We start from the raw sequence: 13,589 nt of genomic DNA, 5'->3' as shown, positions 1-13,589 counted from the left end.
TTCACCCGGGAGCTTCACGGCTCATCCCCCGCAGAAGTTCTGAAGCGGTGGTCGGATGACACTTCGCACGCACGACGAAGTTTTCTGTGGAGGAGACAAAACAAAGTCACGGACAGCCTTCAGAAAAATCCTCCATTACGGCGCTGCCGCTCGTAAAAACCGCGTCATTTGGCCGTCCAGTTCAGGGATCAATTCAGTCATTTGTCAGTTTACCTTCGTTTGCTGCCAATCCGTCACTGAGTCCCGGCGGGTCAGGGGCGTCAATGGGAGCTGCCGAGAGAGCACATTCATGACCCTGTGACTCCCCCTAGCGACTGAAGGGAGGACGGCAGGGGAGACACTGCCTGTGTCAGGCCAGCTCTAACAAATACCTCACGAAGTAACTGAATATTTGTATATTTGTCAGTGTATAAACAACTGACCACCCCATGTACTTCTCATTAACAGTGAACGGTTGGGAGGAATAAAAGACCTACTCATAATAACTGGACATTAAATCTCAATAGAAAAATTAGAATGCTACGTTTGGTATTGTTTATTAAGTAGGGTTGCCTATTAAGTACTTTAGATACCTCGAACCTGTCCTTACAAATGTGTAAACGTGATAAATGGAAAATGAGCAGAGTACTGTTTTTTTGAAAATCATTAGAGCAATTAATTCAGATGAGTGGATGGATAGATAGATAGATAGATAGCACTATGTATAGGCATTATTTATGGGTCATTTGGAATCGCAAGATTGAAAAAGAACTGGAAATAGGAGGAAAAGTATGCTGTTTTTTGTTTTTTTCTTCACATTTTTCATTGTTTGCTATATAGCTGAGTTGCAGTGCTCTGTCTCACCACTAAGAGGCGCTTTCCTCAAGCTGTGTGTTGAGCCTGCTAGCAGACAGGCGTTGTTGTTTTGATTTGATTTTTAAACCGTTTGTTGGACAAACTAACTTTAAACACATGAATGGGTGTGTTTAAGTGTGAAAGCCGACTTTTCCCTCCAACGCACAAATAAGATCTCGTTGAAAAATAAACATTATACATCCTGAAGTATCATATTATCAACTTTTCATGACGAAACTTGACATCAAAATTTGAATTCGGGTGTCTACAGTTCAGTGCCGCAGTGTGTCATGGGTCGAGTTGCACATCGACGGCTTCCCTCAACACATGGGCGACAAACTTGGCACTTACCCGAAGTTTGGCATGTCTCCGTGTTTACCATCCGCGAGCAGAGCCGCTTATCAGTGAAAAAACGGTCACGGTGAGCCACGCCTATCGTCCACGTGCTCTCATCCACCAATCCCTCCGTCCCTCCGCACCACAAGCTACGTATTTTGCATAAAATGTGTATCAGTAGGGCAGCGCTCTCCCCGGCACATGCAGGGAGCACATGTAGCGTGGCTTTACTGAACACGCACCACGCTCGAATAAGCGCATCAAACTCCCCTCAGCTTCACATCCCCGCCAATGAAAATGCGCCAAAGCGTGAGGGGGAGAGAAGGAGAGAGGGAGAGAAAGGACTCAGCGAGGTACACAGAGTGAGCCAAATCCCGCAACACAAGTTGGGGAGGGGCGGTCACATTTCCTACTCACCTGCAAACGTGATTGATGTGGGTGTTTGTATCAGTGGGTGTGTATGTCATGCACTGACACTACGTCTGCGGATATGCTGACTTTACTTTCTTGGAATTCATGAGAATCATTTAATCTTTGCTCGTGCCACATCGCACGCGCCCGAGCCGAGGCGCAGTATCCGGAGGGTCCCTGTAGTTTGTGGAGAGCCCTGCCTGCCTGACACACCTTTGTCAGAACATCACTGGGAGCTCACACAGACACCTGCCTGCAGCTCACGGAGGAAAAACTTTCCGGACACCGGACGCCTTTCCACCACCGCATCCCTTTAGTTTTTTTTTTTTTTGGTTTGTTTTGTTTTGTGTGGGGTTTTTTTTTAGGAGGGGGGAGTTTATGCGCTCAATGGAGCAGGTGTTTGACGCAAAGCTGTTTGTTGACTTTTTCACCCGTCTTCCAAAAACTTTATCTTAAGTATAGTGACAGTCACCGACGTTTGCCTTCAAGTTTAGTTGAAGTCTTCGACATCGAGAAGAGACATGGATAACAGTCCCGGAGGCGGTAAGGATCATTTCATCATTATATTAATTGAGATGCAGAAACAGCTCCATTGGCGTTTGATCGCAAGGATGACATAAAAGTCTTAGCATTATGCCATTTATGCGAGTATCAAAGGAAATCCAGTACCAATTTAGGACAGTCATACCTTAATGTATTATCAAAACTGAGACAAATGTGACTAATTTAATTCAAACTTTGATTAATGCAACACAAGTCGCAGAATTTCAAATGAGTATAATGCATTTAAATAGGTTTGCAGTTCACCCTTTGAAGCTCAAAATGCTTTCTAATGTGTGCATCATATATTTACTGGCATTGCCCCAATGAGTGCAAGAAACTCACTTTTGCATGGAATAAAATTTGTTAGTGTTTGGAAGTTATTATTATTAAGCCTGTGACTTTCAGAATTAGTTAATTAAGATCGACGTGTTGGGTTTTTTTTTTTTTTTTTTTTTTTTTTTTTTTTTTTAAGAAGGTATAAGTGGAAGTTGTTCAAAAGTCGTCGCACTTCGTTCAAATGTCCAAACGCAGCTTTGGGACTGCAGCTCCACCGTCAGCCAGCCGCGCCATATGGCCATAGTGACTCTGTCCACTTCCTGTTTCTCCTTGTGAAAACAAACTCACGTGGAGCCGCAGTCTCCCTCACTGTGATCATAATCTGTCAGAGCTACCGCTTCGACTAACCCTCCTGTCACCTCACTGGGAGAAGCACCAAAGCAACACGAGTCTGGCACAAAGCGCCTGCTTGTGTCTTTCCGTCAAAGCCATCGCTGATGTAGCTGCAGTATAATAACTGATAACTTCCATTAAGTGGTGTTAGGTAGGTCGGCCAAAAGACGCTCGTTCTTTCCGCTTTGCTCTTCTATTTGACGACTTCACAACACCGACGATCACGTTCCCGCACAGGTGAGATAGGGCGCTCCCTGTCCTCTGTCAACATGTTACTCTAATCTGAGGGCAACATTTAAACCACTCACCGGGTTATGACTTCCTATTTTTGTTCTTGAACTCAGCCAGTGTTTTTCAACAAGCAGGCTTGGCAGTTAAATGTGTAATAACAGATAAGAGCTGTAGTATTGGCTGAAGTGTTTTATTGATATTTGGGGTTGTTTTCGTGTTTGTGTGAGAGAGAGAATGAGGTCGAGGGTAACCTGACAATAGTAAGGTTTTTTTTTTTTAATTTGTATTAAGCTGCTTATCCGTGTGTTATGTATTAATGTGTTTCTTTTACATTTTTTTTTCTTCTGTAGGTTTATGAGGGTTGCCACTTATTCTTCCTCTCATTCCTTTAAAGGGAAATGACCATATTGAACTGGGTTCACTGATTGTCAATATTTTAATGAGCTTCCTGGAAAGCACATGGCTTCATTTCACTCATGAGTCCAGTGTGATCAAAACAAAGCTTGTAAACTTCATCAGAAATATGGCTGTAGTGGTGCAACCATAAAACCCATCAGATAAAATTATATTGCTTGTCCATGTGTTTGTTTACATGCAGCATGCAAAATGGCCCACCTAGGTCATGTGCAGATAAATACTTCAATAATAGCAAAGACCTATTGTGTATTTCCTCCAACACTCTTGGACAAAATATAAGAGCATCCAGAATCAGTTGTAACATTGATTCTATAATTTCAAATGTTGGAAGGTCAAAAATCTGTCAATCTAATATTTACAGTAAGTAAGGAACATTTGCCAGAATAGATATGTATTTCAACTTTCACACCATCGTCAGTTGTGATGTCAAATTACAGTTAGCTTTTTTGGACACATAATTTTACCAGAAGCCATTTGATAGTATTAGTATCCTTTTACAGTGAGTCACATGTGAGATGGTATTCCAAAATAAAAACAGTCTTTCCCTACTGTCCACTACAAACTTAACAGAAGTAGGACTGTGCTTTGTGACAAAAACGTCCTTTAACACTCCCCTGGTGGAGTTATCTGCAATAGCCTTCTCTCCCCATGTTTAAAGTACAAAGAGGCTCACTGTGGCCCATGCCTCACCATCAACTGCAAACCAGCATTACTTTGGTTCCAAGTTTTACATGGCTGAAAAAAAAATGAAATAAACTAACTGATTATGGCCAAGTTTTAGAAATAAGAGTCTCCATAAACTCAGCTTTCTTTTATAAGCTATGAGGAATGCAGTAGCCTGAGATAACCACATTGATTTGAAGAATGGAAAAAAGAAAAAGTCTCCAGAATATAGGCTGTGGGCAATGGCAACGTTAAATAAAGATCCCAACACTGACATGTGAGTCCTTGAAAGTGTTAGTGTTTTTTCCTGGATTGCAAGCAGGGTTTATTGACATCACTGAGTTTCTGAATGGAAGAAGAGTGGTCGGCCTTAAACTGATTTATGATAGGACTGAACTCTCTTCCTTATTCTGTCATTGCTGAAAGAAACTGGAAAAAAAAGATCAGATAATGGAGGCTAAAAATATCTCAGGCTCTAATTCACCTGGAACGAGGTGGTTTTCGAAGAAATGGATCATCCTATGTATTTCCTAAGAATATAAACTCGTGTCTGGCCTCATGCAGACGCACACCATTTGACCGGGCTCTTTATACGGCGCCTGGCTGATCGTGCAGGCGGTGCTGCTGCTCAGTCAGACCACCCCGGCGCACAACATGCTGCTCTATTTCATTTGGCTCTGCCATCATAAGCCCCCGTCGAACTGTAGGAGCTGTGGCTCTTGGTTGGGGCGAAGTTTCGTGTCTTCCCACTGAAAGCTCCGTGGAAAGCCTCCTCACGTGGCTTCCCTTGCAGAGCCGCGTGCGACGCGTGAGATACCGGGGCCCTCCTCTCGCCCCCCGCCGCTTCCCCGCTCCCTCACGGACGCTCCTGCGCTGCTGCCGCCTGCGGTGATGGTGAGGGAGAGCTTGGTCAGTGGGTCAGAAATTCCGTGCATTAACTTTCTTTTTTTTTTTTCTTTCTTTCTTTCTCTCTCGTCACGTTTGCCCGCCTCATGCACTTCGCCTGTATCGAAATCAGCCACCCGGCTCCCTCGAGTCAGAGAGCGCGCATTGTGGCTGAAGCTGACTCAGTTTTTGACTCTGCAACATCTGCCCCCCGCCCCCACAATGCCCATCGGCTCAGTGTGTGTTTCAGCTGGAACGTGACTCTGCTGTTAAACATCACATCTCTCCTCTCATCCCCCACACCACGCTGGAAGAGAGAGCCAATTAAACAGACCCAATCTATGCTGCTGATAAAATCTCATAACCTTGAAACGGACGTTGTCTGTCCGCGTTTGACGCAGAAGTGTGCCAAACAAATTCAACCACAGAAACAGTGAGAGATATCAAAGTAAAGGTTTCAAATCATGCTCTGGCATTTATATGTTTTTGCTCCCAACTCTGACCTTCCAGCTCATTCAGTCTCTTGATAATTGCATGAGCCACAGCTGGTGAGTATAAGGCAGCATCAGTGTGAAGAGATGCTTAAGGCACATGGACGAAATTTGTTGAATATCTTGTGACATTAACCTACTTAGTTTTCCTTGAAACAAGTCTACAACAAGCACACAAGTAGTGCTCACAAACTGGTTGTGCTCATTAACACTGGATCACCTTCTTGGTACATTTAATGCAAACAATGTGATCACTTAAACTGTAGGTCATGCGCGGCTGTCTCTGCATGTTGTGCATTAAAGTTAACAAGTGACGGCAGTAGATGGAGGAAAAGGAGAGGCGCTGCTGTGCCTGGTCACTGCTCACGTTTCTCTGCCTGCCTCCAGTCCCAGGCAGATTAGTGCTTGCATGGGTAACTTAATCTTAAAATGGGCACTGAGGGCTGATTGACTCCTCAATTAATGCTTTATGCTGTGACCTAAATTGCAACTGCTGTCTTGTGTACTCAAACATATAAGAGAACCATGTGGATTTTGATGTAGCTGAAACAGCCAGCGCATAAAGGACTGTATCAGGGTAGGTAGTGCTGCAGTAGCCTAATAGCAGCAGTGGTATCAAAATTTTTTGCTGAAAAATATGTCATTGCTTTCATGTGGAAATGGGAGGAATTGCATTTAATTAAAAATATTAAATAAGAATAATATCATCTAGTGTCAGCTAACAGTTCAATTTAGATGTCGGTTGATGTTACAGGATGTCAAATGCAAACAGTAATGGTACTTAACACCAGATAAATTGGCAATAGCAGTAGAAATCCACTGTGGAGAGAGTGAAGCTCTGCAATGTTTCTATTACAGATTGAAATTGTATGAGCAATTTTACGATGATATTCTATTGACTTAGGTGTAAGTTTTGATGCCTGGCTTTCACTATTGGAAACAGGCAGTAAAACAGATTGTCTATTGACAGTGTTTACAGCACAGTGGCTCTCAGGGTCAATCATAAACACTGTAGGCTACATGTGAGTCTTCAGGTGGACATGCAATGTGTTTGGGTGGAGCGAGGGCTGGGCCACTTCTGTCTACATGCAAGCTCAGGAAGAGGTGAGGCTCAGGCTTGTGTCAGCTGGATCTGTCTATGGCTCTGGCATGAGTCAACAAATCCACCAACACGTGCTGGTTGAGGGATTATCAAAACATTTGCGCTAAACAAATACTTTGTGCAGCAAAGGGCAACACAACAACAGCCGGGTACTAGCATGTTTTCTTTCAAACAAGGCTGAAATGGTTCAACCACTGTGCCAGAGCATGTATTTTGGTACATTGTACATGTATGTACAAGCCAGCCATGAGGGAAATTTTCAATTTGAATCATACTACAATTTGAAATACATGCTCAACTTTGCATGCAGCCTACATATTTGTCTCTCTGCCAGATTTGACTGTAAACTGAGTAAACTGTTACATTATGTAGTAGTGGTGACATTATTACAGCAGTCTCGCCATTCAGTTTAGCCTTTTACTTTGCTTAAAAAAAAAATAAAACGTGACTCATTGTCTGTTGGCGATGCATGAGCAGCAGTGGCTGAGGCCTGGAGCCCTCTCATGCCCGGGTAACTTCCTGGTGGCCGTATGTTTATAAACACAGACAATCTGATTTCGGATTGTTGCATATTTCAACACGGGACTGCGGGATTTGGTTCGGCCAGTAACCGTGTCAGGAGTCCATGCATGTGAGGCAGCGGTCAGGTGTCGTGCTGTTAGCTGGCGCTGGGCACGGTGCCAAGGGAGCGCGGTTATTATTGGAGCGGAGGAGGCAGCGGACCCCGCAGACACGTGAGGCCGAGTCTCCGCTCATCCACAACGCATGACTGCAAATGCGAGAGAGAGAGAGAGTGAGGGGGGCAGAGGGAGGTAGAGGATGTGAGACTTTAGAAAAGCACAGCTTGTCGACTGAAAACAAACAAACAAAAGAAAACAAAAACAATCCACATAATTATGTCGGTATAAATACTCAATTTGGCACCAGATAAGAATTAGAAAACAAATTGGCCCTTCCTGGTGTTTCCAGAAGAAGCTCCTGTGCTTTGTTGCTGTGCTACCAGCAGTATTTTTAGCGCCCACGTTACGCGCTTGAACGCATCATTACGTCTATTACGCCCAGGATGAGGCAACGACGCTTCAAATTCACAGAGCTGCGGCTGCTGGCCAGAGGTAGTGCAACGTTACATCACATCACGGCCACCGTTGTACAGTAGCAGAGCTGTTTCTAACGGGATGCTGGTGGCCCACTTTGTTGAAATGATTTCATTCAGCCAATAACTTAAAGTAGTATATGTCATAGAAAAATGAATATATCTGAATGAAATTGTTCTATTCAACTGGGAGCCCAAATGAAACCTGTAATTTCAGCGCAGAGTTTTAATGTTTCTTCCATCTCCCTTGTCTGCAGGAGGTGGTGGAGTCATCCTGTACGCAGGTTCCTCTGGCAGTGCCAGTCCGAGCCCTGGCAGCCCCTCCAGTGGGTACCAGACACAGTCACCCTCTTCACACTCCCAGCCCTCATCTCCAGAAGAAGTCACCTTAACAGAGATTGGGCCACTGAAACAGAGAGCAGCAAGGTGCCCTAACCCATCCTCCAAACTGATATTCCAGTTCCCAGAAGTCTACAGTGGCCCCTCGGTAGCAGCCACTCCTCAGCATACCTATGCACACCCCATTTCGGGAAAGAGGCCATGCGGGTTTACTGGAACTTTCACCAGTATGTGGTTCTTCAGCATCAATTTGCATAAAGATTTATGTGGGCTCTTGCAGCTTATCTAACTGTCACCTTTTACCCCTCTTCAGAGACAGGTGGAATGGTCCTACTTTGCAAAGTCTGTGGGGACATAGCATCTGGTTTCCACTATGGAGTGCATGCATGTGAAGGTTGCAAGGTAAATCCTGATAACGAACTATGTTGAACAAATAAACACTGTGCTGCTTTTGAATGGGCAGTTTCATGTGATATGTTTGTGTGTATATTTTTCAGGGTTTCTTCCGCCGCAGCATCCAGCAAAACATTAACTACAAGATGTGTGTGAAGAATGAGAACTGTCTGATCATGCGCATGAACCGAAACCGTTGCCAGCACTGTCGTTTCAAGAAATGCCTCTCAGTTGGCATGTCAAGAGATGGTGAGACATCCTGACACATTTTAATGAGACCCTCGTGTAGTTCTGCCAGAACACCACAGTGCCCTGATTAGCCAAAGCAGCAGGGAAATGGCCAACCGGAAACCGGCACAGCAGTGATATGTAGGTCTCTGTGAAAAATGTAATACAGAAAGTCTTTTGAGGTCATCGTGCCAGTAGCTCAGGCACCCACTCAATCAGCAGACCTGCACCTGCCTTCCCCTCCTCCTCTGTCACTGCACTAGCAAAGATAACCATCTGGCCTTCTATCACACTCGTAAGTTTATGTGTCTTTCCCCTGCCCTTTGCAGCATCTTCCCACAATGCTGTTACCTCAAAGCTCTTGTTCGGTTCAACCCCTCCTCCTCCATGTCCCCTCAGCTCTCTTGCATCTCCTCCTCAGACAATGATTTATGAGAAGAGGAGCCTTAAAGTCCCTGAAGCTATCGATCATCTAGAAAACTGCAGCAAACACAGGAATTATTTTAGGAAATTGGAACAGGGTCAACTTGATTACCTTGTGTGTGCCCATTGAACATCTTACTGCAATCAACGAGGGAGAGGGCAATAATTAAGCTTGGGTTGCAAAACAACCAGTTGTTGTGACAGAATTTATCAGGCATGACTCTGACATCACCTAGTTTTAGCTCAGAACATTGATTGATCACCTATCGTCGCATATTAAGAAAACAACTGTACTGACCTAGAAAAACAATACAGAATTTGGCCTGCAGTGCACTCATACATCATGACCTAGTTAGTGTAGTTTTCCTGTCTTCTGCATCTCAGTATGGTTTCTGCTTATCTCCACCCTCCAGTGCCCTGCATTGGCTAATCTAGTAAAGAGGGTAGTGTTATTTTTGCATGTGCTTGACACTTTTGGTGGATACAGAAAATAGGATGTCAAAATGTGACTAAATAAGAGAACAGACAGTCATGTTGACCCTCATAAGGGAGATTTATCAAAGCTCTAAGGACCACAACCTAGAAACCCCTTTTTGCTCTGTTTCACCCATTACAAAAACAGGAAAACCGCATGCAACTGCCAGCAGCCCACAATAAATAGGACACCCTGATTTCACACAAGGCAGATGTGAACTTTGTTTCTACAATATAGGCAACGTTTTTAGAGGAACTGTTCATTGATTTGAATTTGCCTCTTTTTATCTGTGATGAAAATTGTTAATCTCATTAAATGTAATAGGCCCCATCCTCATTAAGGGACCCTGCCTGAGTGAATATATAACAGTATATTAAATGGTCAAGAAAATTGCTTCACTTGACCCAAACTGGTATGTTTCTATGTAAGATGCTTCAGGTACTTGAACACATGGGAATAATGCCACATTGCTTTGCAAATGCTGTCTGCCACTCAAAAATGCTATATCATACTTGCCAAACTCTTTGAAGCAATATTAGTTAAACCTTTTTGCTTCATTTAACTCCAACTTGAGCGCGCGCGCACACACACACACACACACACACACTTCCTAATCATCCACTTTCAATGTAGCACTATCTCTCCCATCAGTCATCTACACCTACTGCTATCTCCTCAGCTCATTTATGCTCCGCAAGCCCACCTCTATCAACCTTCTCCCTCTCGTGATCTGAGTGACATCACGCTCACGTTGCCCCACTGCCCTACTTGCAAATGGAGTGAGGTAGCAGGAGAGGAAGGAGACAGGGGTGGATAGAGGAGAGGATGAGGCAGATGGTTGCAAGGGTCTATAAATAGCCTCTCCAGCTGATGGTTACTGTGAGAAGGGGGATGGGGAGCTTTCATTTTGCAGCTTGTGTTTTGTGATTCTCCTTGAAATCATTTAAAACTTGAGAACTTGTTAATGCTTTTGATGTTTGCACCTTTATAAGGAGATATAGTGGGTAACTGTTTCATCATGCTTAAAACTGTTTAATAGCCAATGGACGTTAAACCAGCAGTCCTGTGCTTCCTCCATACTACTGTTTGTCTGAGGTCAAAATTAACTTGAACAACAATAATTTTGTGTAATAGGAGTGCTTTTGTCATTAAACATGTATGTATGTAATTTCAGTGTAATCATTATGTAATCAAAAATTTTGTGGAAGTCCATGTTGTCACAGTACCTGTAGGCTGATCTGTTCTCACTGTTTGTGTCTACCCTAGCCGTGCGTTTTGGCCGCATCCCCAAGAGAGAGAAGCAGCGACTTCTGGATGAAATGAGGAGCTACATGAACAGCCTAAACGAGTCGGCTGCCATGGACATGGACTCGTCTTCAGTGAGGGAAGCTCCCCCTAGCCCAGAAGATGGCAACTCAAAAGAGGCAATTGGGGCCATTTCGAAAGCCTACCGTGACATCTTCACCAGCAGCAACACCAGCAGTCAGGAGAGAGCAGCTAAGAGGGCAAACATCACCACAAATAACAACACATCTCCCTATTCTCAGGATGCCAGTTTTCCCCAAGTCTCATCTCCCCCTACCTCTGCCCAGAGCTACCAGTCCTGCCCTGTTGCCCCAGTCACTTTATGCCCAGTTGCCCCGAATGACAACCAACCTACATTCCACAATGTGGACAACAATCACTACACCTTCTTAGCGACAACAAACCAAAATCAAGACCAGGCTAAGGGAACAGCACCTCAAAGGAGCAGCTCTGATGATCATTACAGTTTTCACAATGCAGGAAGTTCCGCAAATCAGCCCTCCTGCCCATGGAAATTAGCTGCAGGAGCTAAAGTGCTGGTACGTGGAGGCACATTGAAGTAAATTAAGAGGAACGTGTTGTGTCTTCTTTGATCAAACTGTTCATTCTTCCTGTGTCTTTTTGTCTTTTAGGCCTGTCCTCTCAACGCGTGCCCTATATCAGGAGCAGAGCGTACCAGCCAGGAGATATGGGAATCCTTCTCTCAGTGTTTCACTCCTGCTGTCAAGGAGGTTGTAGAGTTTGCCAAGGGCATCCCAGGATTTCAAGAGCTTAGTCAACAAGACCAGGTCATGATACTCAAATCAGGCACCTTCCAGGTAATTATATATATTTCCAATGATCAAAATTTGCTGTAATAAATGAAGAGTTTATAACGCCTGTATTGTTGGTGAATGAGTTTTTCTCAAACCTATCCTACTTTTCCTCAACCATCTTTGTGTTTAGGTTCTGATGGTGAGGTTCTGCACCTTGTTCAATGCTGAAGAGCGTACAGTGACCTTCCTAAATGGGCAAACTTACCCCCTGTCCACCCTCCGGGCTCTGGGCATGGGTTCCCTGCTGGATGCAATGTTTGAGTTCAGTGAGAAGTTGGGCTCCTTGAGGCTAGAGCCTGATGAAATGGCTCTTTTCATGGCTGTGGTCCTGGTCTCTGCAGGTGAGAGGGGCACAATTTACTTCATGAATCACTGACACTTTCATTAACTTGTAACTTGTTTTAACTATGTCGGTCAACCACTCACATGGGGATCCACTCTGTTCCGCAGACCATTCTGGCATCTCGGATATGTGGGCTGTAGAGCAACTCCAGGAGGGCCTAATTCGTGCCCTACGGTCATTGATTGCCCAACGTCGTCCAGATGACACCTCCCTCTTCTCAAAACTTCTCCTTCGCTTGCCAGACCTGCGCACCCTGAACAACCTGCACTCCGACAAACTATTGGCTTTTCGGATTGACCCTTGAGCAGGCCACTTGTTCACAGAGCACACAGACACTGACTATTTTACACAAACATATACAGAAGAACACACACACAGACACAAACACATTATCTTCCAAGGGCATGACTTTTTTCAAAACTGAGGAATTTTACAATCAGAGAAGAGTTTTCCAAAAGGATTAATGAGAGCAGTGGCAAACCTATTTTTTATTCACGATTGATCTTCATGCAATATTTTGAGACAAATAGACATACATATATAAACTTGTGTATACACATAAACCTCAACAGCTCTTTAAAGACAATGTTCCAGGAAATTAAGTAATTGTGAAGGATTAATATTACCCTTATAGACAGATAATGTGTGCATTTCTCCATTATCCAGTGTAGTTAAGAATAAAATCCAGTTTACTTCTGTTTATTCCTTAAACCATACAGCAACAACAGGTCATCATAAGCAGCAGCTGAAAGACAGATATTGTAGATCTATACAGTTATTACTTAGGGACCATTAGTGTTGGCTTCCTCTGTGTCAGCTCGTGTTTAAGAGAAAGGGAATCTGTATATAATACATAGCAAAATCAGAATTAAGGTTAATTGCGTATCACTGTTTCACAAATATGCCATTTGCATTAGCACTGGAATGAGACCACTATTTTAACATGTCACTTGTGCACAATGGGATGTGTATTGTCTGTATTTTTAACTAATCATCCAGATAAAATTTGGCAAACCTTGGGTTTGAACATGCCAACTTCATTATTGAAAGATATTTTCTATGATTTCACCAAAACATCGTCTGCATATATTGTATCAGATCTGGACATATACAGTTGTTCCATGCATGTTGGGGTTTGTAGTCCTTTTGTTTATTTTTGTTGCTGTACATATTATTTTACCCCAATGTGTATATATTACAGATATGGATATGACAAATGATTTCTGTGTAAAGAAGAATGTACTGACCTTCCTGTATTAGGTGGGGATTTGGCCTGCCATGGGGGCTTTTCACAGGAGAGTATGCAATAGGGATTCTCAGATGGCTCAGACACACTTTCTGCTGTCAGATGATGTAACCAACCAGCATAATCCCTGAAAACACCAGCACCCACTCCACATCCACCCCTCCTCTGCCCCCAATGTTTGTCATACAAACACAAGAGATATTTTTGGGTGAGAGAGCTTATTTGATTCGTCCTCTCACTGTTTGCTTGTTTGATTATTGGCTGATTGAGCACATCTTGTAAATTTTGTAAAGTTTTCTTCCTGAATAGAAATGATATAATGTTATAAAGTTCGAATTATATATTAT

General features: G+C 43.6%; 1 protein-coding gene across 1 annotated transcript; it reads left to right on the top strand.

Annotated features, from left to right (window-relative positions):
• The first annotated feature begins 1,462 nt into the window (after nt 1–1,462).
• On the top strand, nt 1,463–13,571 carry nr1d4a (nuclear receptor subfamily 1, group D, member 4a). Its single transcript, XM_029506265.1, has 8 exons — nt 1,463–2,124; nt 7,933–8,241; nt 8,328–8,416; nt 8,512–8,656; nt 10,800–11,377; nt 11,471–11,656; nt 11,784–11,994; nt 12,104–13,571. The coding sequence occupies exons 1-8, from the start codon at nt 2,103–2,105 to the stop codon at nt 12,298–12,300; spliced, it is 1,737 nt and encodes a 578-aa protein (XP_029362125.1). The 5' UTR covers nt 1,463–2,102; the 3' UTR covers nt 12,301–13,571.
• The last annotated feature ends 18 nt before the right edge of the window (nt 13,572–13,589 follow it).

This window comes from Echeneis naucrates, chromosome 7, assembly GCF_900963305.1.
Source record: "Echeneis naucrates chromosome 7, fEcheNa1.1, whole genome shotgun sequence".
Lineage (NCBI taxonomy): Eukaryota > Metazoa > Chordata > Actinopteri > Carangiformes > Echeneidae > Echeneis > Echeneis naucrates.
This window is presented reverse-complemented; position numbering and strand designations above follow the sequence as displayed.